Source organism: Pungitius pungitius, chromosome 2 (assembly GCF_949316345.1).
Source record: "Pungitius pungitius chromosome 2, fPunPun2.1, whole genome shotgun sequence".
NCBI lineage: Eukaryota > Metazoa > Chordata > Actinopteri > Perciformes > Gasterosteidae > Pungitius > Pungitius pungitius.
The window spans coordinates 11,635,452-11,657,891 of NC_084901.1; the positions used below are offsets into that span (position 1 = coordinate 11,635,452).

At 46.9% G+C, this 22,440-nt stretch overlaps 1 protein-coding gene across 3 annotated transcripts in view; it reads right to left on the minus strand.

The window, feature by feature from the left end:
* Window positions 1–84: 84 nt before the first annotated feature.
* The window catches only part of sbf1 (SET binding factor 1), a 43,353-nt gene continuing 20,997 nt past the window's right edge, over window positions 85–22,440 (minus strand). For 2 of the 3 annotated variants that reach the window (XM_037459963.2, XM_037459962.2), the window contains 35 exons: window positions 22,180–22,312; window positions 21,959–22,067; window positions 20,813–20,926; window positions 17,353–17,430; window positions 16,811–16,924; window positions 16,581–16,709; window positions 16,387–16,485; window positions 15,865–16,072; window positions 15,459–15,571; window positions 15,080–15,229; window positions 14,623–14,691; window positions 14,248–14,409; window positions 13,835–14,100; window positions 13,445–13,617; window positions 13,278–13,351; window positions 11,467–11,659; window positions 11,229–11,356; window positions 10,958–11,133; window positions 10,297–10,433; window positions 9,999–10,206; window positions 9,723–9,919; window positions 9,246–9,383; window positions 9,053–9,148; window positions 8,752–8,826; window positions 8,133–8,305; window positions 7,857–8,033; window positions 7,677–7,778; window positions 7,413–7,598; window positions 7,088–7,214; window positions 6,695–6,825; window positions 4,884–5,228; window positions 4,386–4,591; window positions 4,090–4,177; window positions 3,844–3,975; window positions 85–3,551 (listed from right to left, as the gene is read on the minus strand). In XM_037459963.2, coding sequence (XP_037315860.2) covers window positions 3,453–3,551; window positions 3,844–3,975; window positions 4,090–4,177; window positions 4,386–4,591; window positions 4,884–5,228; window positions 6,695–6,825; window positions 7,088–7,214; window positions 7,413–7,598; window positions 7,677–7,778; window positions 7,857–8,033; window positions 8,133–8,305; window positions 8,752–8,826; window positions 9,053–9,148; window positions 9,246–9,383; window positions 9,723–9,919; window positions 9,999–10,206; window positions 10,297–10,433; window positions 10,958–11,133; window positions 11,229–11,356; window positions 11,467–11,659; window positions 13,278–13,351; window positions 13,445–13,617; window positions 13,835–14,100; window positions 14,248–14,409; window positions 14,623–14,691; window positions 15,080–15,229; window positions 15,459–15,571; window positions 15,865–16,072; window positions 16,387–16,485; window positions 16,581–16,709; window positions 16,811–16,924; window positions 17,353–17,430; window positions 20,813–20,926; window positions 21,959–22,067; window positions 22,180–22,312 — 5,105 coding nt within the window. In that variant the 3' untranslated portion in view covers window positions 85–3,452. The remainder of the gene's footprint in view (window positions 3,552–3,843; window positions 3,976–4,089; window positions 4,178–4,385; window positions 4,592–4,883; window positions 5,229–6,694; window positions 6,826–7,087; window positions 7,215–7,412; window positions 7,599–7,676; window positions 7,779–7,856; window positions 8,034–8,132; window positions 8,306–8,751; window positions 8,827–9,052; window positions 9,149–9,245; window positions 9,384–9,722; window positions 9,920–9,998; window positions 10,207–10,296; window positions 10,434–10,957; window positions 11,134–11,228; window positions 11,357–11,466; window positions 11,660–13,277; window positions 13,352–13,444; window positions 13,618–13,834; window positions 14,101–14,247; window positions 14,410–14,622; window positions 14,692–15,079; window positions 15,230–15,458; window positions 15,572–15,864; window positions 16,073–16,386; window positions 16,486–16,580; window positions 16,710–16,810; window positions 16,925–17,352; window positions 17,431–20,812; window positions 20,927–21,958; window positions 22,068–22,179; window positions 22,313–22,440) is intronic. The other variant, XM_037459964.2, reaches the window with a different exon arrangement.

Sequence of the window (22,440 nt, forward strand, 5' to 3'; positions counted from 1 at the left end):
TCCACTTTAAATTGCTGATATTTTAGAAAGATCTGGAAAAGTAATGTGAAACTGGTCTTCAATACACAGAGACAAACGCAGATGAACATTTAAATCCAGTTTTTATTTGGATTCTAAAAACTATATTGACATGATTGACAACATAACCCGGCTCAGAAAGTCATTTCTAATTCCAAACAAAAAAAGAAAAAAAGAAAATAAATTAAAAGCCTTACGTCAGGTGGTGATGGTTAATCTTAGCTTCTGTAGAGCATTACCACAAAGAGATGAGTACACTAGATTGAAAAGGTGAGCCGGCTCTGCCTGGATGCAGTCCCAACACACAGAGTCCTCCTACGGGCCGGTCCTGCTGCTGTCACTGCGCTCCGACTGTTCCTCGGCCTACACCTACAGCCACAGTGAACCATGCGCAATGCGTGCCTCAGGTCCGCTGGTCCCAGACCTCCAGTATATCGAACCAATGTGGCAGGTTGCTAACAAGCCAATGAAAACTTTATACATTACATTATATGACTTTTCATATAATGTAGTTTACGGATTGGATCAAGCAGTACCATTAAATTATTTGGGATATTAATGGCATGTATGTGAACTAATTAAATGAATATTATGGAGGCAGATAACATTCTGGTTAAAAGAAATTCTTAAATTAAACTCAAAAAAATAAAAATCTGAAATTCTCTGCGATTCGAGTAACAACTTTATTTAAAAATAAAAAACTCTTCAACCCACATTTGGTTATGCCCGCAATGTATGACTAATGAAGATATACTTTGCAATCGATATTTATTGATGAAGTACTTATGATTTTTCCCGGTCACCATTTCGCATAAACACAGACTTAGAAGACAAGTTACTGTGAACGGGGCAGATTGAGAAGAAAACCACACAATTTGCTTCTTGTAAATACGTTTCTTTTACCTACATTTTTTCAATTTGAATCACTAAAAATTCCCTCTCAGAATATTACCCCACCCCTCGTCACTTATCTGTCACGTAGCTTTTCACTCGTCATCCATGTTGTATATCGGATCAGTCTCTAATTTAAACTCGTCCCCTGTGAATCACGTGTCTCCTCGCCGTAGTAGAGGACCCGTTTGTCACTGTGATGTCGCTATGAACCTGTTACAAGGCGATTACAACATCCAACCAGAGGGGATTGAACCGTGCTAAACATACAGAATGCATATTAAACCATAAAAGCATGCTCGGTATCTGTTTAGTACTTCACATGGACTACCTTGTGTTCTTTGTGTAATTATTGAGGCATCCTGGTCATTGACTATTTCCTGAAAGAGGCCCATGGAGCAGCAGCAGCAGCCAGTCAGCAGAACCAGCCCCAGGAGAACCTCCTTAGTCTGTGCCTGGACCCAGAGAGTCCAATCACGGGGTGAGCAACAACCTCAGACCTGGGGGGGGGGGGGGGGGGGGGGTCCTGCTCCACTAAACACGCCCTCTCCACCCTTGCAATATCGGCCGGTGTTGTGTAAGGACAACCGCTTTTACAAAAAAAATAATATTGAGGGTTTACTTGATAACATAAAAAAGCATTAGTCACAATACAGAAATAAACAAATGGCACGTTGAATTTAAAAATAAAGTGGTGCTTGAGGAACTTTCTTACTGAGGAGACCAGTTAAATAAATTACTACCATAAACGTTACATACAAATCTGGAGTAGTATATACAAAGGAGTTATTAGACACAAGAAAAATCTACAATGTCAAATTTGAAGTTTGGACAAAGACAGCAGTAGAACCTTATCTTACATAGCATGGTTTGTGGTCACAAGGGTGGGTGGGTTGTTTGTGTGTGTGTGGAGGAAGGCGGGGGGTGGGGTAGGGTGTAGTGGGACAAAACAAAGCTTCCAGCTGACTGTACAGTGTCACTGCAGCGCCCCGACAGACGCAGACATCCGTGTCCACGGTGCAGCCGGAGGTAACCATGGTGACACAGAGGAGGAGAAGAGGGGTGGGGGGGGCTCTAAGCATCACCTCCATATCTGAGACACGTGATGTGTTCGAAGCGAATATGGTAGCACCCTTTAAAGGAAATTACTTTTTTTTTTTAATCAACCCAAGTCTTACTTCCATAGTCGGACCGACATAAAAATACAACTTTTTAAAATGACATCATGAGCATTAACAAGTCACTGACAGAAAGATACAATATTTTCTCAGCTCAAGAAAAGCTGAGTTTTTTTTGAAAAAGGTGGTTCCCCAGACGAACCTCAATTTATTCACAACTAGTCCTAAAAAAAGTTAACAGAAAGTAGACCCTTGGATAGCGAACTGCGTAGGGATCTACTTTTAGTGCAACTTGGCCGGCTAAATGACATTAACCATACAGATGATTAGCTGCCCCTGCTTCATTACGTTAGCATGAGCTTAGCTACACCAGCTAATCAAGGGCTACTTTTCTGTGTCTGACACGGCTCACATCGATACACAGCTTAATCCTCTGTTGGTCCAACAACTCCAGAAAACCAAATACACATTCACACTGTCCTATCATGAAAATAAGACTGAGGTTGAAAAATATGTGGACATTCATACAACGCTTTGAGCACTGTGCTGAGTCCGGGGCTACAATAAAATAACCATAGTCTTTCCGAAGCATCCCATAATATCACTCGGTTCATTAGTATCCCTCCACCTAAATGTCCCACCTTCAGATATCCTTCCAAAGATTGTTTTTTGATAGATATGGATACAAGTAAAAATCCATCCTTTTTTTGTCGTTACTGATTGAAAAAAAAAGTGGGCAGAGTTCAGGGGGGGGGGGGGTGTGGGGGGGTCTACTTTGTAAACACTCAGTGACAGTTTCACCATCACACTCAATACCTGACAGACTCTCCTGGTTTGATCTCTGACAATGATGCATGGCTCCCACAGGATGTGTGTGTTATAGATGTATGGTACAAATGTGAAAGAAATCCTTCATACTGCGTGGGGAGCAACCTCCTTTCCCCCCCCCTCCTCTGAAAGGCTCCGTCAGGCAGCGAGCGGCAGTGAGGACAGCGCTCCGTACACAAGCTCTCGGGGGGGGGGGGGGTTGTTCTGGGCCGGCGCTCCGTGGCCTGGGTTCCCCGCGTCGAGGCTGGAGCGTCCGCAGCTCCTCCTTCATTGGCTTTTGTTGACCCGCACGCAGACGCAGACACGTGTGCGGAGTGGTCGGACTTTCGGAGAGGGGCGGCGGGTGGGGGTGAGAGCTGGCAGCAAGTGGTTCGCCATGGACAATGCTATTTTTTTTTTGTACTTTTTCTGATATTCTTTGTATAACAAAAACACTGAAACGTGGTGACGCAAAGTAATTAGTTTGACACTATCCAACAGCCCGGAGCACAAGTGGTGAAAGGCCCCTGGGATCGGCCCCGTCGGGCGGCTCATTCATCTCCGGGTGCATCGCGCCCTTTTATAAAATTCAAACAATAAAAGAGTCCTGCCTCCTCCCTAGGCGTCCGACAGGCAGCTCTGCACACTGTCCATCCACAGCTGCGCCTTCTGGCTGTCCTGGGCGCAGAAATTGTACACTCGTTTGGTCGTCTTGAGCTGAAAGACGACGGGAAAGACACAAGTTACACTGGAGACACCAAAACGTTCCCGGCAGACACAAGGTGTCACGCTGCATTTGAGGAACTTTGGGGATCCGTCTCAACATCAGAACTTGTTAAAACCCTTTCAGGTTGTTATTGATGTACACTCAGCTGATGTATATGTACCTCAAGAATTTAGCTTTCTTCTTATTTATCTGCTGTTGTGACTAAGGCGCTATGAATAAGAGAAGCCATGTTGGAATAATGCATGAATATGACCCAAGATCTAAATAAATGAGTGAACTTACATCAAAGAAAGCTTTCTCTTCTATATTTTTCGGCGCTCCCATGGTGGGCGTGCCTGGAATGACGGACTCGACGTCGGCCAACTCGATCACTCCTTTGCACTCTTTGTCCTGTCGGCTCTCGTAGTATCTCAGCTGTAGACAGGATGATGGGAGCTCATTCTTTTGCTGTTACAGGGTTATTTTTTGGCGTTTTTTCCAAGGACTTGAGGGCACTGAATTTTGATCTCAACCACCCCTCCATCTTACCTGATGTTTGGTCTTGTCCAGCACAAACCACCGTGGTTTCCATGGTTTCAACAATGCCCCTCTTTTGTAGAGGATGCCTTCAAAACTCCTGATGGGAGAGTAGACAAAATATGACGATGGAGACTTGTATTACAAACAAACGTTGGGGTTTTGATGTCTTGGTTTCTAAGTGCAATAATGAATAAAAAGTGAGTCCTCCGTCTGCATTGCTTGTTTTGCCTTCCCAGCTCTGTGGCACTCACTCAGATGCTCCAAGCCTTGGTGCAGCAGTGGAATGGAACACTGCGGGTACAGACCTGTTCTCGCTCTCCGTGCTCTGGAACTGGCTGTAGAGTGTGCTGGTGCTCGGCCGGCCGGCGACGGGGGTGGAGGTGGCGCTGGTCTCGTGGTCCATGGCCAGGTTGATAGAGGATCCCACGCCGCTCTCCTGCAGGTAGACGCCCTGAGAGCGCCGCTGGTGGCTCAGGTTGGACGACATCAGCAAAGAGCTGGAGAACGACGGCTGTGGAGAACGGAGGGATGATTTTAGTCATCTGTGCAGCATTTGAGGAACTTTTCCCTAATGTTACTAACTATTAGGACATTGTAAATACTAAAACACTTTAGGTGACCAATACTACTTTAATAACAAATCAGAACATGTCCGTAAAAGCACAACAATAGAGTGATGTGTTTCCTACAGACAGAATAAATAACATCTCATTGTTAAATGGAGTTGCATTCCCAACTGCTCTCCTGAATACAACACTGCAGTTTCCTGTATTATCTTGTGAAAATGAAACCACTGGTGTCACCTTGCTCTCCAGCTTGGACTCCGTTCTTTGCGCGGCCTTTATTTTATCCCACGTGTCTTTCCACTTCTCGGATGTCTGGCCGAGCTCCGCCTCCAGACTCTGCAGGTCCTGCAGCAGCTTGGTGATGGCGTCGGGCACCACTTTGCTCAGGCTGTCGTAGCACGGCCACACGATGTGGCGCTGCGATTTGGGGCCGCCGCAGTCGGCCTTATCGAGTGTCTCCTCTGCCACGCGCTCCGGCTGGCCCCTTAGCTCCCAGTCGTATGATGGCCCTTCTGACAGAGTCTCCTCCATGTAGAAGTCCCAAACCTTCAGGTTGGAGTTGAAAGTGTACGGCCGCAGAACCTGGAACACACGATAGCGCCTTAAAGTGACTGGGTTATGAATGTCCTTTGTTACAACGCCTGCATAGTGTCCACTGAGTAAACATATTGTGTGAAATGGGAACAACACCCCAGAAAATTGGCTGAAGTGCCTCTATGACAAAGATCAAGCATTGGTACTACCTTGCAGGTTAGCTAGCTTATCGAATTCCACCATAATTTCATGCTGCAGTCAAAGACTATAAAAAAACACAACTGTTACTTAGAACTGAGCTGGGCTTTACTGATCCTTCAGGATAGAAGCTACTTGTTTAATTTGCTCTTGCTTTTCACTAGTGCTAATCACTAGCTCTAATTGCTAGCGCAAATGACTGAATACCAATAGCATATTTGAATAGTAACAGCGAGATTTAAACCAGTTGCTATGTTGATTTATATTACAATGTGTCAAATTAAAATACTGTTAACTAATAATGTCATTTTTGGAGCTGAATAGACCTTTTTCACAATAACCGCAAATGCGTAATCAATGAGAAAATGGACACATTTCTCTGAGAGAGTCTTCACAACTTCGCTCACAGATTTACCTACAATTACATTTGCTGACCTTGCAAGATTGGTGGAGGAAAACTTTGTCACAAAAAAATAATAAATAAAGAACTAACTGGCTAACTGAACTGTGAGTAGAATGACAAATCATTGTCGTGTCCACTTAGACATAATGTGTGTATGTATAGAGGATATAGAACACCGTACAGAAGTATTGTAGTCTGCTTTTAAAAAAGCATTATGGTATCAATTTCTCCTGATTGTTTGTGCAAGTGAACGTTGTGTGTGTAGTGACAATAATGTTAAAGCCGAATGCAGATGGCAACAGCTGCCGTTTATGGCACTGCTCAAACACAGGCTCCGTTTTTCCTTTAGGGGTGAAATTGTTCCAGGGAAAAAGGCAAGGGACAGCCTTTGGTTTAAAGAGGCGAACAGTGATCCTTAAAATGTAGTCCTCTATGGTCTAAGTGTCTGCTGCAGACATAAGTGCTCTCCTTTCTAAGTTTAGTTTGGTCCTTCATCTCGCCGGATAGCCTGGATCGTCGAACATCACCATCAACAAGGAAGGTATGAAATGACAGATTTGGCTGCTTTTGGAAATATCAAGAACAGCTACGTTACAGGTTACGTTACAATAACTCTTGCTCGTTTCTTGCGCCATTTTTTTACCGTTGCCCTGATCAGACAGGAAGGAGCTAGCTAGCCGCAAAAAGATTGCGTATTTCCGGTAACAAATAGGGAAGTTGTGTGAAAGGTCTATAGACTGGGATGTAATTATTCTTTAAACATTTAGGAGCCATGTTGTTGCTCTTTCTGTTTACTGCAGCTAGTCACTTGTATCCCTGCGAGGCCTTACTTCCAGTGAAAAGCTAAAGGGCTGTTCAGTGTGTGTAGAGAACACCTCTGAGTAACTGGTTCGGGAGAGTGTGGCAGTCTCACCTCCTCGTCCTCAGGAGAGAACATGTAGTTGTAGAAGACCGGTGTTTTCTTATTGAGTCGGTCGATGTAGTCCCACACAGACTTGCACACCTGAGGGCTTTTCCTCTCTCCTTTCTCCTCATACAGCACTCCTGCACACACACACACACACACACACACACACACACACACACACACACACACACACACACACACACACACACACACACACACACACACACACACACACACACACACACACACACACACACACACACACACACACACACACACACACACACACACACACAACAGAGGTGGCAGGGGGCTTGTCAGAAACACAGACACTGCATCTATGACATACATTCTGAAGTTGAAACAAACAGCAGCATTTAGAGACTCAAATGTTCTCACCCAGCTCAATGCGTTCGTAGTCGGAGTCGAGCAGAAAGGTGCGGAAGCGATTGGACACGTAGTGGTAGGCCAAGAATTTAAGGTAGTACTGACTGAACTCAAACTCCATGGGGAACTGCAGGTGGATCTGAGGGAGGAATCCAGAGGTCAGGGTTACAGTTTAGAGGGCGACGGTGACACGGTTCGGACTGCACACAAGCTTGTGTTCACACATTAAATGTCGCCAAGTCACAGCTCCCAATCTCCTGGGTCCAGACCGTTGCAACCCTCCCCCCCTCATGTCTTTTATCAAAGCAACGGCAAAAGCCTCAGCCTGCAGACCCACCTGGTGTACGCAGTCCAGGAACTGCAGGAAGACAGGGGTGAAGCCGCTGTTTTGGCTGCCCAGGGTCTGCGCTCCGCGGTGGCTGAACCGGTGGCCAAACGACAGCCACTCCTTCTCCACCAGCAGCCGGAAGCCATCAAACGTCCGGTAGTACGGATCGGACAGCAGCTGCACCAGAGACACCACCTGGACACAGAGAGCTCAGGGTCACTGCTGAGCCTCGTGGAAAAAGCTTTCAGCTATAGAGTCTGAGGTGCGTCAGACCTGTGTGGTGACGTCCCAGCCGTCCTCCAGGCTGACCATGACGGATGAGCCTGAATCAAGGAGCTCCACCACCAGCACGGACACCTGCAGCACCCTGTGGAGCTGCACGTGCACACACACACGGGTTAATATGAGCAATGCCAGGAGGTCACAAAATGAGCGGTGCACGGGAGCACTAACCAGAGCCATCCACTCCGACTCCTCCAGGCAGCGCAGGAAGCTCATGTTGGGGTCAGAGGTCGAGGAGCTCGGCACGCAGGCCTTCATCAGTTTCTTGAAGCTGTTCTTCACCTGCCGCACGTCGCAGACCTCAATGGGAACCACCTCCCACTGCTGGAACGAGTCCTGCTTGCCACCCTGAACGCAACGACATTGTTAATACAAGTCAATACAGGTGATCTTCTTCTAACCCTAAAATACCACAGGCCCTCTAATAATCAGCCTGTGTGTGGTTACCTTGAGCTGGGCCTTGTCTCCGATGATGTAGAGGTAGGCCTTCTGCTGGCGAAGAAACAGCGCCTCGCTCGGCCCTCCGTTGGGCTGCGGCGATTCCTTCCCTGCCAGACGTGTCCCCACGTCTGGGTTGTAGGCACTTAGGCGCCCGCTGCCCCGGATGCTGCCCCATTTACCTGCAATAAAACACCAAGTAGAGTCTTCAGAGGAAGCACAACATAAACACGGAGTCCTCAGAGCATAGGCGAAGGTCTTGACCATGTGAAACAGCCATTAAAAGGTCGGCATGATTCTTTAAACCACATGGACGTGTATAACGTTCTCAGCTACTGTTAGCCATGCTAGTGGACAAGACAGGAGTCACTTAAAGTACCCAGCCCAGCTCAACGATGGTTACGTTACGCCGTCAACTCCGATTGCTGCTGACATTCAGCAGAGGAAACGACAAACAAGACGTCAGACAGCAGAGCTGCGGCAGCAGCATGCACAGAGAGCAGACCATTAGTCCGCGCAGACAGCACCCTGTCGGGAGCCACAGCAAACACACTGACGCTACTGTTAGAGAAATCTCGTTGGTTAGACAGAGGTGGAGGGAGGGGAGTGTGGGCGGGGCCTACTGTACCTCTAGGAGTGTTCCTAGCCTTCCCAGACACTTTGGGCTGAGAGAGGGAGATGACTTTCGCCCTTTGACCCAGAGCTGAGGTCAAACGACAGAGACGGCCGGTTAACCAACGCCACACAATGGAGGATCGTGACATACACACAAGGGAATGCACAAAACACACCCTCCTTTTGTAGTGCCAGTTTCAGCAACAAAGTAAAACAAAATTCACAAATTTTGTGTTGAAAACAAAATAAAGCGAACAGAGAAGAACTACGGGAGCAACGTGGGAGAAAAGCTTACACACGCAAACGCGTCTCACCTCCTCTGCTGAAGTTTCCGGGGGCTTCCTCTTTGGCGCCCATCACCTGCTTCATCAGAGCGCCGATCTTTGGCTGCCTCAGCTTGTCGGAGGAGTCTGTGGGCGGAGGAAACCAGTCAGCCATGTGACCTCAAGGTCCCTGTGAGAGTGAGTCAGTCTGTGTGTGTGTGTGTGTGTGTCTGTGTCCACCAACCAGAGGTGCTCATATGAGTGGAGGTGAAGCCGCTAAGTGTGTTTCTTCCGCTGCTCTCGCTGTAAGAAGGCATGGAGCTGATGATGGCCTGCAGGTATTTCTCCTGCTCCAAACTGATGGAGTCGGCCTGCGACGGCCCTGCACAGTGAAGGAAACAAATGAACCAGTCTTTATGCTTCATGCTCTAGATCTCAAAGGAAAGACAAAAAAGGCAGATTTCCTAGATCATATCTCAAGCTTGAGGGTCAGAGAAACAGCTTGTCTTGACCATGGCAGAGCCATAAATGTCAAAAGGGCAGCTAACTTTTAAAGGAGTGGTGGGGACATGTGTATGATGATCTTGATGATGGATAAACATGAGGAATTAACCGGCAGACGATGTGGGGCGGGCAATATAACCGGAAATATTCCAGGCAATGAAAAAAGGTCCAGTACACAGTTAATAAACTCTGTTCCTAAAACGGATGAGATTTTTACCTGACGCAGGGGTGTTGGGTGACTTGAAGAAGCCCACCACCCCCTTAGCATGGAGGCCTGCAGATCGCAGCAGGACCCCTTTTGTCCGCGGATTCCTCCAGCAAACTACAGGGAAGCGATTCTGACGGTAGCAGCGGCAGATTCTCTGAATGGTTGTGTCTGGGATGCTCTGAGGCACAATCAGCAGACCCGGGTAGCTGTAACACACACACACACTTTGTTGAGCCCTGTTGATACACCCCCTGGTCTCTGAGCTGTCTTCCGGCGGGGCCTCACCTCCTGCAGACGGTGTACATGCGGTTGACGGTGGAGATCCGGAACGGCTCGTTTTTGGAGCGCGTCAGGCTGTTACTGAGCGTGCCCAGGCCAAGGCGCTGGTAGTCGCGGCAACAGGCTCGCTCCACGACGTTGCTCATGGTCTGCCTGTCGGATGAGCGCATGGTGGAGGAGAGGGTGAGGGAGCTCTGGTCCACCTCCTCTGAAACTGTGACACGACACACGGAGAACTGAGCTACTTGGTTTTTCGGTGATGTCATAACAATGTAAAAGAAAATGAGCGTAAGGCAGCATTTACCTGAGATTTCATCCTCATCCAACTCCGACTGGAAACTGCTCCGGTTCTCCCAGGTGGGGGGAGAGTACTTTTTCCTGGTCACATACTGTCGGCCGATGGTCCTTTTGGCACTCTTCACCAGGTTTTTGGAAAGTGTCCTGACGAATGACACATGTTTTCAAAATGAAATGTTTTCATGCAACTTGTTCAGATTTGTAGTGACATGCATTAAGTGTAGACAGCCTTTGTGTGCAGGCTTGGCATGGTTTATTTCAACCTTTTTGGGGACTTTTAGCTGTTTTTCATGGTTCCAATAGGTCACTAGCAACTACTGAAATCTGGTACCATAAATGGTTAACAGACTGCAGTTGTATTTCTCTTCTGTAGTCTTCTGACCACTAGAAGCACTTTTTACACCACATTTACCCATTCACACCCACTCACACTAAAAACAGGAGTGACCATACACAGTGACACACGCCCATCAGCAACTAACATTTACATCCTTGAGACAAATGAAGCTGGTGATCAATGAGTTACTGTCATGAACCCCTGGATGCTTCAGACCCCCGAATGCTATGAGAGATTGACAGGGTGCTCGTGTTGCTGATGACTAGGAGTCTTTGTAGTTCTTTAGTTTCTCTTGCATGTAAACATATTTCCTACATAGAAGGCTCCTTACTTGAGTGACTGGTTCTTGTCCTTGGTCTTGTGCTCCACCACCATCTTCCCGCACTGACCCACGGTGAAAGCAAAGGTGCCCTGCACGTGCTGAGGATAGCGCAGCTTGTGCATGTGCTTCCGGAAAATCTCGGCCAGGTCAGACGCGACCTCCTCGTCAAACGCAATCTTCATCAGCTGCAAGCGCAAACAGAGAACACAGGTGAAATTTCGGAAATGAGTACGAGAGAGGGCCCGGATATCGGTGATGGGGGTTGAGGATGTGAGGGTACCTGGAAGGTGCAGGAGCGTAGCTGGAGCCCCTCCTGGATAAACTGGTCCATGGGTAACGTGACTGAGATCCTCTTCTCCTTGGTCAGAGAGGCGATGGGGAACGAGCGAGTCACCACCTGCTCACCCACTGAGCGGGACAGACACGCAGGCAAAGATAAGTGTTTAGAAGACCCCCAGAGCTAACCCAGACATGGGTTGGAAGCTCATCAGTTGATCAGTGTGTATGTCATCTCTCACCCAGCGGGTCGTTGGGCGTGCCCTTGAAGATCAGCCTGTAGGTGGTGAGGAAGATGGCGCCCTCGGCAGGAAGCAGGGGCGGACCTCCCATCAGCCCCATGGCCTCTTCGCGACCGTCAGGTATCAAGTGGACCCGCATGCCGTCCATCACCAGCTCCTCACCGGGCAAAAGCGTCGGCCTCAGCAGTTTGGGCTGCGCAGAGACAGAAAGAGAGGAGGGAGCTTAATCACGCGATTCCGTAGCCAAATATTTCTATAGCATCAATCTAATGTCCAGAACACTTTAGCAATGAATGAATCTTATAATTCCCCTCAAACCTTCCGTTTCTGTTGGAACCTTATGTACACGTTTATTTTAGTAGTCGGGGGAACTAGTAGCGGTGACCAAACGGAACAACACTGCATACGATAAGCGCAAAACAAAAGCGAGAGAACAGTCAGAACTATTCCACACATTCTCAGTCATTACCTTACTCCGATGACTTCCACTGATTGGAGTCAGTCAGGGTTGCTTTTGAATGAAATGTGTCCGTTAGTAAGCAAGGATCACTAATGAACACTACCAAGTTTTCCGTTAGCTCTTGCAGTCGACCGCGTGGTAACCCGACGCAATGTTTTTCAATGGGAGTGAAACCATTGGCACTGCCTCGTGGGATACTCTTTAACAAGGATTCAAAACAAAACCATAATATTCTACTCATATTCTGCAATTTCAATATAGAATAATACATAGGTAATTGTATTTAGTTATTGGCCAACCACTGCACTCATCAAAGTCTCATGCGTTCACGAACATTCTGAGGTTACTTGATTTGGTGACCAGCAAACCACAAAACATTATCTGGGATCTTGGCAAAGAGGACCTAACAAACAAAGAATATAAATCTAAATACACCGACTGTATAATAATATTCATTTGGGTGTGTTTATCTGATGGGATGTTTATTTTGGCATTTCTTAAATAACAAGGACAGTCGTGTTTGAGCGGTCCCAGAGGATACGCGTCTCCATCCCAGAGGCCTCTGTGCGCTGTTGAGCTCTGAACAGCAACCGTATAAAATATTGAGCAGGCTTTGTCCTCAGGCCTTTAACATCACTTCCTGTCCCCCCAGCTGGGCCCAGTGAGCTACCTAAGAACTCCACCTTGAATGGGAACTGAATTACCACTCTTGTTTCCTAATCTGTTACGCAACACCTACCGCCAAGTATGTCCTCCGGAGTATCCTCTGGAGGAGGCATTTAACTGCTGGGACCTTACTGACTGCAAATTACACAATAATGCTTTTTGTGTGCTTTTGCTCCGCTCACGTTGTATCCACTAGCTGAACTTGTTATTTTTGTTGTTGTCCATTGTCTTACTGTCCAATGCACCAACCGCCATATCCAATTTCTTTTATGTCTAACATACTTTAGGAATTTTAGCAATTAGGGGTTAGGTGTCTAGCTCAGGGACACTTCGACATGGCACATGGAGCAGCCAGGATTCGAACCGCATCGCAGCGCATCACAGTACTCCATGCGCCACCAAGCTCAGAGCTGCCACCGACACACTGCACCCTTCAGACTGAAGGCACTCAGCTCCTACAGCGGCCTCTGAGACACCAACGGCACAACCAGGCGGAGTAGTAAACCCAACATGCACTGCTCGGGCGTGCTTCGAGTTACAAGGTTTCTGCCTCTGGCGGACAGACGTACCTGCTGTGATACTGTGAGCCTGTGCTGAAGGGACTGGTGGAGAGGGGAGTGGGCGGGGCTGAGTGGGGATCTGCACGGCCTTTGTCCAGCGGAACGTAAAAATAGGAATTGGTTACCTTTTGGATCGGAGGCAGTCTCTTGCTCTCCCGGTGGACTGCGTCCAGCGTCTCAATGTGCATCTGAACGATGTCTGCAAGGATACCAGGGGACAGTTGGGTGTGACACTCTGGGCAAAGGGAGGGATCAGGGAACGAGTGTTGTGGCGGTTTTGAGGCCTGCGTACCTGGTATCATGGTGTGGAGGGCCTTAAGGTGCTCGTTGGTCACCCCGCTCTCGTTGCACACTTTGTCCACGAAGCGGTTGATGAAGCGCACCACGGAGTTTGCCACGTCCGAACTCTCTGCGTCTTCGAAGCCGCTCTCCGTGTCGTAGCTTTCCGCCATGCTGCCCGCAATACTACAAGACCAGGAGAATAAAAAGGTTCACAAACTCTCACAGACTCGCCTGAGAAGAGCGCTACAGCTGGAAGCAAAGCAGTGTTTGATTTACCGCCCGACATTCATATTTTTGCTTTCAACTATGATCTCCTTTTTAATTTAAAGATTATCTTTATTACAGTTTTATTAACTTTTTGAGCGGCTGGAGAACAATGAAGTTGGACAGCTGACCGTACCTGTTTGTGACGTAGCTGTTGCTGACGCTCTCCACGTCTACGAGGCCGGTGCTCCTCAGCATGCGATTCTTGCTGGTGTCTAGCGGCAGCAGCAGGTAGCTCATCCTGTTGGCGTAGTGGATGGCCTGGCTGAACACCGTGCTCTCCTCCTTCTGCACGCGCTCCGTCTGCAGCTCCTTGCTGAGAGTGGGCCACAGCCGGCTCTGTTCTGATGCTAGCTCTAGGGCACTGATTTCCCTCCCGTCACCCAACCCGTCCCGCTCATCCTGAGAACCAATCAGAGAAAAGATTTTTACGGATTCAAATCTGAACAACAACTACACTCCGCTCTTCTATTTAAAACATCAGCCAAACTTTGAACATAATTCCTTTGTTCACTGTGGTAGCATATTGAGTGGGACAATGGTGCTCACATGGTTGTTGTGCTGCTCCCCCTCTTCCGTCTCCAGGTAAAGAGCTCTGATGTGGCTCTGGACGTCGGTGTAGAACATGGCCTCCCAGAACTGCATGGTGGCCCACACCATGTGCTCCTGAACACAGCTGTAGGCAAACTGTGTGATGCCTGCACCCATTTTCTGTCAGACAAACACAATGGGAGAATTTTGTGAGGGGGGCCAGCCGCTTGGAATGACATTCAGATCTGTAGAATGAACACAGACATCCTACCAACTTCAAGAATGCTCCAACCACAAAATCTCCTCACTTAGTCAAATGGAAAACCACTACAGGAATCAGTGATTTTTTCTGGCAAAGTGGAATGAATTTGGTTGATCTGGTTGTGAACTTACTCTGCAGAAGGCTGTGACCAGTGGAAGGAGGGCAGCTGCTATACCATGCTCATCTATATGTGAGCAATCCTGAAAGAAATAAAGATGCAGTCAATGATCTGATACTGAAAACCATAAAACAATTGTAATCAACATTTGAGACTCATCATTGGACTATTTATTGTATCTGAAGCTTTAAATGCTGTCCTCTTAAATGCAACCATTTTTAAAACAGCAACAACAAGATAAAAATATCTTTAAATCTGTAATACATATATAGCGGGTGAAATGAGTCACAAACACGTCACCATCTTTCTCAATAAATATATTTCCAATAAAGTTATGTGTAATAATGTGAAATGACACAGGGAAAAATTATTGAACGCTGTCTCAAGACCTTCGCAACCTAATTGCAAAATGCAATGATGGCATAGGTTATAGGCGCATTTCTAAGCTTCTGAATGTTCCAGTGACTCACCTGTAAGGTGCAGTTCATCATTCGGACAATGTAGTCAAACTGTTGATCATCCAGCACAGCTCGGTTCTGCAGGACGTGCTGATTGAGCTCCTGGGTCAAACACACCCGGGCTGCCCGACCCTTCAACGCCCGCAGCACAGCTGGCATCAACTAGACAGAGGACACGCAATAAATCAAACACGATAGCTTCACAACACTACAAGCAACAGGAAGGTATTGAGTTCACAAGGCTACCTTATGTTCCTGATGGAAAAAGACAACTAAAGGCTTGGTCGCCAAATTAACTGGTTTGTAGGTGTGCAGCTTGTGAAAAGAGCACTGGACTCCACAGACCCCTCTTAAACCATCCAGTCATGCGTCAGGAGTGAGTCACTTGTACCTTCTTGGCCTCCAGCATCTTGTTCTCAAAGATGTATGTGATGCAGTTCCTGACCACCTCCAGCCTGCGGGCGCTGTTGGCCATCACGTTGCCGTTCCTGTCCACGGTGTCTCCTGTGGAGACAGGGGAGAAGTGGCCAGACCGCCATTCATCACTGCAACACCGAGCTCAAACACACACTGTGAGACCAACTGTTGGTAGTGAAAAGTCCACAGAGCAGGTTGGAGGTGGAAGTGGAGACATTGAACTGTCTTACCAAACACCAGCTGCCGTGCAAGTTCTAAGCACCTTCGTAACAACTGCACGTCTTCATAATTCAGATGATTCAAAGCGTTTTAAGAACTGGAAACAAACTACCAATTGACACAATAATAAACAATCCTTCTCAATCCTCAACCCGGCTCACCCAGCGGGGGCCCAGACGGCACCATGCCCATGAGCTCTGCCTTGACCACAGGAGGCGCGGTCTTGAGTTTGGCGGCGGCGTGGTCGATGAAGAGCTCAACCGTCACCTCGTCCAGCATGGGGAACGGCGTCTGACTCCGTGCATTGTTCTGGCTGTTTTCAGACGGTCGCTGCACTTTGTGCATCGCAACGGCGGGGTAAGGATTCTCCTAGAGGGAGGGAGAGAAGGAGAAAGTGAGATAAGGAAAGCAAAAACGCAACGTAAAAGAGGACATATCTCAATGACATGTTAGGCCAGTAAATCAAATGAGTGGTAAAAAAAAGACATTTACACATAGGGGGGAAATTACTACAGAGTGAGCCTTCATGCTTCATTTAACTTGTTATTTAATAACCTAAAAAGGTTCACCGTTGAAAAAGGCAGTAACAGAAAGAAAGAAAATGGGCCAGAGAAGAGTCTCATGAGAGGAAACTGATAGCAGCAGAATAAGGGCTGAGTGAAGGGCATCTTTCGAGAACGTACATTTTTGAAGAGCTTCTCGGCCAGCTCCTTGACGTGGTTCATGACTTTGTGCGGACAGGTCTCCTCTTGTCGTATCCGCTCAACGTGATTGGCCACCAGCTGTGAAAACGTCATAAAGAAGTTACCTTTCACATCCGAGTGGTGTGGGTTTCAACCACCCAGTCACACAGGGGGGAAGCTTTGCAAAGACTCACGTCATCGAACAGGTCGGTGGCTCTATAAGGAGGCCCTCGCTCTGACACGAAGCCTGCAAACGCCATGCCGTCCAACACCTTCATGAGGAAGTCGTCCTCCGTCAGCGACCTCTGACCCAGGAAGGCCGCCTGCGGGGACACACGTCACACTAAGCGGATGGCGACCTTTTTGTTCAGAGCGCACAGGTGATTGGCTGGAGCGGTTACTCGCATCAGTATTCTCTACAGACCTTATGGAAGCGAATCACCGGTTCTGGGTGAATGCGAATGATGTGTAAACACCAGCGGTAGCCCTGGAAGAGCCGAGCGAACAGCCACAGGAAGACTCCTCGGATCTCCTTGTCCTGGAACACACAGTCAGGTTAAAGTACGCACCGGCGCACGCACACACACACACGCACAAAAGGAATGGAATGAACAACTGAACTAGCCACAGGGTCTGGAAGACTTAAAGAATCCTGGACACGCCGATTTAATAGAGTTACATTTTTAACATCCTTTCAATGCCCCAAGAGTAAAATGTAGAATCCAGCCTGCTGGTCAGACACTAGGCCTAAGAGCAACTATCCAGATTTTTGGACCAAATCTGATAACAGTTGAGGGTGTACAACAGTTCACTGTGGAGGCGACTAAGATTGCACGAATTCATCATGCTGTCCATCAAAACTTTCCATTCACTTAATACCTTAAATATTGTATGGAAATATTTCATAAAAGCTCAACATAATTATTTTTTTAAACAAAGCTATTGGGAGCGGATTGGTTTCCTTACCTGGATCTTAAGCGCAGAGGGTTGTGTGGAGAGTGGGGGGAAGGCGTGGTCAGCAACTTCCAGCTCCGGATCCAAAATCTACAAGACAACCACAAATCCCCCTTCAGTCACTTTGCCCCTACATCTCATGAAGACAAGTCAAGACCAGCAGAAGCCTCGCAGGTATGTTTGACAACAGGAGCAAACCACTCAACATAAAGAAGTGTGTGGTGGAAATCCATCGTATGTGTGTTTACTGTGAAGCGCACAGTTTTATTTGGGTTCATTTGCTACATTTTAGGAGCAAACTTTGCCGCACAAACCAGAGATCCCCAGTAAAGAATCTCTGGCCTGCGGTCATCAATGAATACAGCAATATGACCAGATAAAAGGGTCCTGAAATAATACTGGTTAGCTCTTATTTGTTACTTTAAATGCTTTTTTAATGAGTTGCTTACTTAAGAAAGACATAATATTTGACGTCAGTTTTTGCTCAAAAAGAGGTGTCCTAAAATTAAGGCCTAAATGTTTTGTAGAAGGCCACCAGAAGCAACAAACCCAGAGTACTACCTCGGACACAGCCTTTGGTCTCAGGCTGTTCCCTGAAAACCCAATCAGCCAAGTGGAAGGAGAGCACAGCAGCTAAGCTCCGAGTCGTGGTTGCTGCCCAACAATCTCCAGCATCGTGGCACCGACGACCTTCTGCCAGACCTCCTTCTAAACACTAAAGCCCTGCTACACACACCTCCCCATCTGCTCCCCGCCTTTGCAGTAGTGCTCTCTGTATGAGCAGATCGGATGTTTTGGGGTTTGTAGGGTTAGGGTTAGTCTGTGTTGGTGTCACGCCAGCAAATTCTCTTCCACTTGTTTCCGGCTCTCATTCCCTGCATGCAGAGCAAGGACCACAACACACAAGAGTCTCTGGGTCAGAGGCCGTGACGCACACAAGAGCATGCAGTAACACAATTGTAGGAACACAAGGTTTCATAATAATTTTCTTAGAGGAATTGAGTTTTGGGCCGAGTCATCTGAGGCGTTTCAGAGGAGGCCTGGTCAGTGTGTCCAGGTTCAGAGTCTTCAGCACGCACACACACACACACACACACACACACACACACACACACACACACACACACACTTAAGGGTATTCTATTCTGATTCAGCCACTGAGCACCCGAACACCATCACAAGTGTGAATCTACCCACTGAGATGACATCATCTTGACATAAAAAAAAAAAACTTTTAAAAAAAGATCCAAGGAATAAAATTGTTTCACACAGCAGACCAGAATAGACACGATGTGAGATAATTGACAATAGATCAATTCAAAAAGGATAGAATTCCGTTTTTTATGTTCTTAATCCAGATGAAATGCAAAGTCAACAGACAAATGCCTTTCACAGGTTTACACCACATTACATTTCAATCACACTTCAATCGTTTTAGTGTGGATGGAAAGACAAAGCTTATTAACTTCTCTCCGCATCTCTAAAAAGAAAGAGACTTTCATCGGTTTCTATTTTGTTAAAGTAACAAAAATCGGTCGATGCATTTCCTACAACACAAAATCATTTTAAAAACTGTCCGTGGGAAGAGCCCGTTGGATTTCCCAATCTCAAGGCTCCTCGCTGCATCCAACGCTGGTGTTGAGACGGAGCACTGGATGCCAGTTCCAGTCTCCCAAATAAACACAGCACACCCTCCACCTCTGTGACCACACATCTCCAAAAATACAGCAGAGGAAAAATGCAGCCTCTCTTTAACCGGAGATCCGCCAGTCAGAGGAACCCGTTTCCCATGGGTTTACAGCTTTGGGACGGACAAGGACACATTTCTGACACACGCTCGCTGTCCACTGGTGGGACTGTGCTCACCTGTGTGCACGTGGGCACATTGGGTCGGGTCGGGTCAGGTGTCCGCCCCCCCTCTAAATGTAATGGTAGCAGAAACACTGGAGACGGTAGTCTCATAAAGTTAATCATCAGGTTTTAAGGGTGCAAACAAAGACCGCAATCCAGGACCAGATGACTCAACATCATGCACACCCTCACCCGAGCAGTCTCGATAGCTTGAAGCCTGTAATCAGCCGTTAAACATGTATTACAATTTGGACTTTCTGAGTTGTTGTTTTCATACTTGTAGAAAAAGGAGAAGACTAGTGCCCAAAAAGGTTAACCATTTTACAAATGTCTTTTAAATATAAGAGACTGAAAATGATTGAAAAAGTATTCACCTCCCCGAAGACAACGGCAGGTGTACAGGATCTAATCTGAAAGAACTATCAGCTTTGCACAACTAGGACACTTGCATCCTGTCTGCAAAAGTGCAATAAAGAGACAAGAGAGAGACAACCAGCAAAAGTGTTTATAACATGTGGAAGACAAAAGTACACTCCTGTGTAGTTTGGCTTCATGGGTTGTTGGTTGCGGTTTTCCTGTGATATTGAAGCAGTGGTTTATAGCCACGCTACCGGCATGTTAGCGACATGCTACCAGTAAGCTACCGGCATGTCTCTCGGCAGGACAGCGTCCTTTGGTCCGGAGTGAACTATTGGATGTTATAGAGCATTTATCTGAAGCACGGCGTCACTGAGCCATGCACTCTCTTGTTCGATGGTAATCTGTGTCATAAAATCCAAATGACCGTCACTGCATATTAAAGCAGCAAAACAATTAAAGGGGGAAAAAGCTGCGGGGAGTGATTTTTATGAACCATAAAATGGAATAAAACAAACACTGTTACCATCAGTAGATTGTTCAGCAGACGTTTACTGGTCTAAAGCCATTAAAAATGTATCTGACACATTACATCAAACATGACCAAGATAACCAAGCGAAACAAAGTACTGCGTTTACCCACTATTCCAGACTGTGTTAATAGGCGTGACTCATGCAATCACAGCAATCTACAGTTCATCCAGTAATTCGATAATGAACAACAGATTTCCAGCAGCAGCTCTATTGTTAGGCTCATACCTGAGACGGCACGTTTACAGATAAATATCCCACGTGCGTTTTGACATGTGCACACAGTAAAAAGAAGCAATAAAAGGGAAGCAGGAAACAAATCCACATCTAAAGAAGATGATGAGGCAACTGGGAATTCATTTGCTTACACACTGAAGAGGAAAAAAAGCATTTCTCAGAATGGGCTGGCACTGGAACCTGCATGTTAGATATTGGGTGGCATTATTTACTGTGCTCGATATGAAGCAGCAAGAAAATACATGCTTTTGAAACTGATTACTCATTCATTTATATCTATATCTGGATATACACATATATACGATATATAAGATAGAAGAGAGATTTCCGCTTCGCATAGAATTCTAGAAACATATTTTCACTTTGTCCTAGTGTAGGTTGATGAGAAAATAATATTTAAATCTGCAGCAGAAGAAAATGTGCAAGGAGTCTGTCCCTGGAAACATTGTGTTGCATGTGACAGGCAGCGTGTCAGAGAGGGGGCTGCAGCTCTTACCATGGAGAGCAGGGTCTGGGTCTGCTGGAGGAGCGGCTCGGGCAGCAGGGAGATGTGGACGCACTCAGGGATGGTCACGGTCCCGCCGTCCAGGTCGGCGATGATCACGTCCAGCTGGAAACACACCAGACACGCGTTTCATTTCCCAAAGACACACGGACAAAGTGGCCTCTGTTAGCAGGCGCTCATTTCAGGACGCAACAAAGAGCCCAGGCCGTGACCTCTGACCGCTCGTCCATTGATGGCATGTGACTACTGTACGAGACACTGCGTCTTGTTATGATTGGAGACACTGGCTCTATTGGGGCGGACCGGGAGGGTTCACTACACCTTCTTCAAGCTTTAATAAAGACCTCAGCAAAGGGGATTCTCTGATTATCAGATCAAGATGGTAATTTTTTTTGGTCATAATTGTTCTTTGCACGGCCTGTAAAGAGTTTATTTAGCTTAGAGCAGGAGCAGCTTTATATCAAAAGATGTATGAATCACTGCTTAATGGTTCAGTTTTCACACCATTCTCTCCAATGTAATCAAATCGAACATGAGTACAATTAGCTCAGTGTATATATTACATTATTTTGGTCTCCTCCGTCTGATTGTTAAAATCCCTCCTTGTCCCGTTTATGAGGTTTCGTTACAACCTCTATGGAGCAATACATAAACACCTTCATTGCATTTTGTTTTAACCACGTTTCCTCCTGACAGCTGAAAACTGGCGGCAGGTTCCTCACTACCGTACTACTACTTGGAAACACCTACACATGTAGCTGATAATGGTGCTGGCTGTATTCAGGCTACAACCTTCTGAAACATTTGAAGGGTCCTTTTTCTCTTTAAGATCGGTAGTAGAAAAAAGCCAGAAGTGAATTGGGCTAGGACTACTTGAACCAATGCTTAATACAGCTATCCATTTTCCAAATTTGAAATATTATTTGAAATGATACAATTTCTTCTGCCCTAACTACTACTCCTAACACCCACCCCGAACCCTGTTGGCCGGTCCACTCCCACAAGATTACTATATACTGGATATGATACTGGATTGTATTTAATCAATTATGTAGTCGTTCATCAGAAAAATCTTCCAAATTGCGTATCACACGAAGGGTCATATCTGGTGCTGTTGCTTGGAGACTGGGAACCCACCAGCTCTTGCGTCTCCGAGCGGAAGAACGAATTGACACCGATGATGAAGGGGGTGGGGGTGCTCAAGACCTCCAGCAGTTTCCCCGGCAGGATGGGAACGTAGGTAAAGCTGAGAGGGACACAAACAGGAATGAGATTCAGCACATCTGGCACACATGTGTTTTGAGGCTAGGAGGACCCAGATGTCCTAACACCCAAAGGCAGGGAGGAGGGGGTCCCACCTGTATTTGAGGGGGAACATGATGGCCAGCAGTCCCCGGCAGGCGTCCGTCAGTCTCTGGTAGCTGCTGGACAGGAACAGGATCTTGTGTTCCGTCAGGGCGGCACAGAACAGATACAACACGTTGATTATACCTGAGGGAGGAGAAGGAGTCACACAGAGTCCAGTAGGCAAACCGCATTCATATTTACATGTTGGACCAGCAGTTGAGCGAACGATCCAAAGAGCCTAAAACAAAAGTTAGGGGTTCATCCCAGAGGAT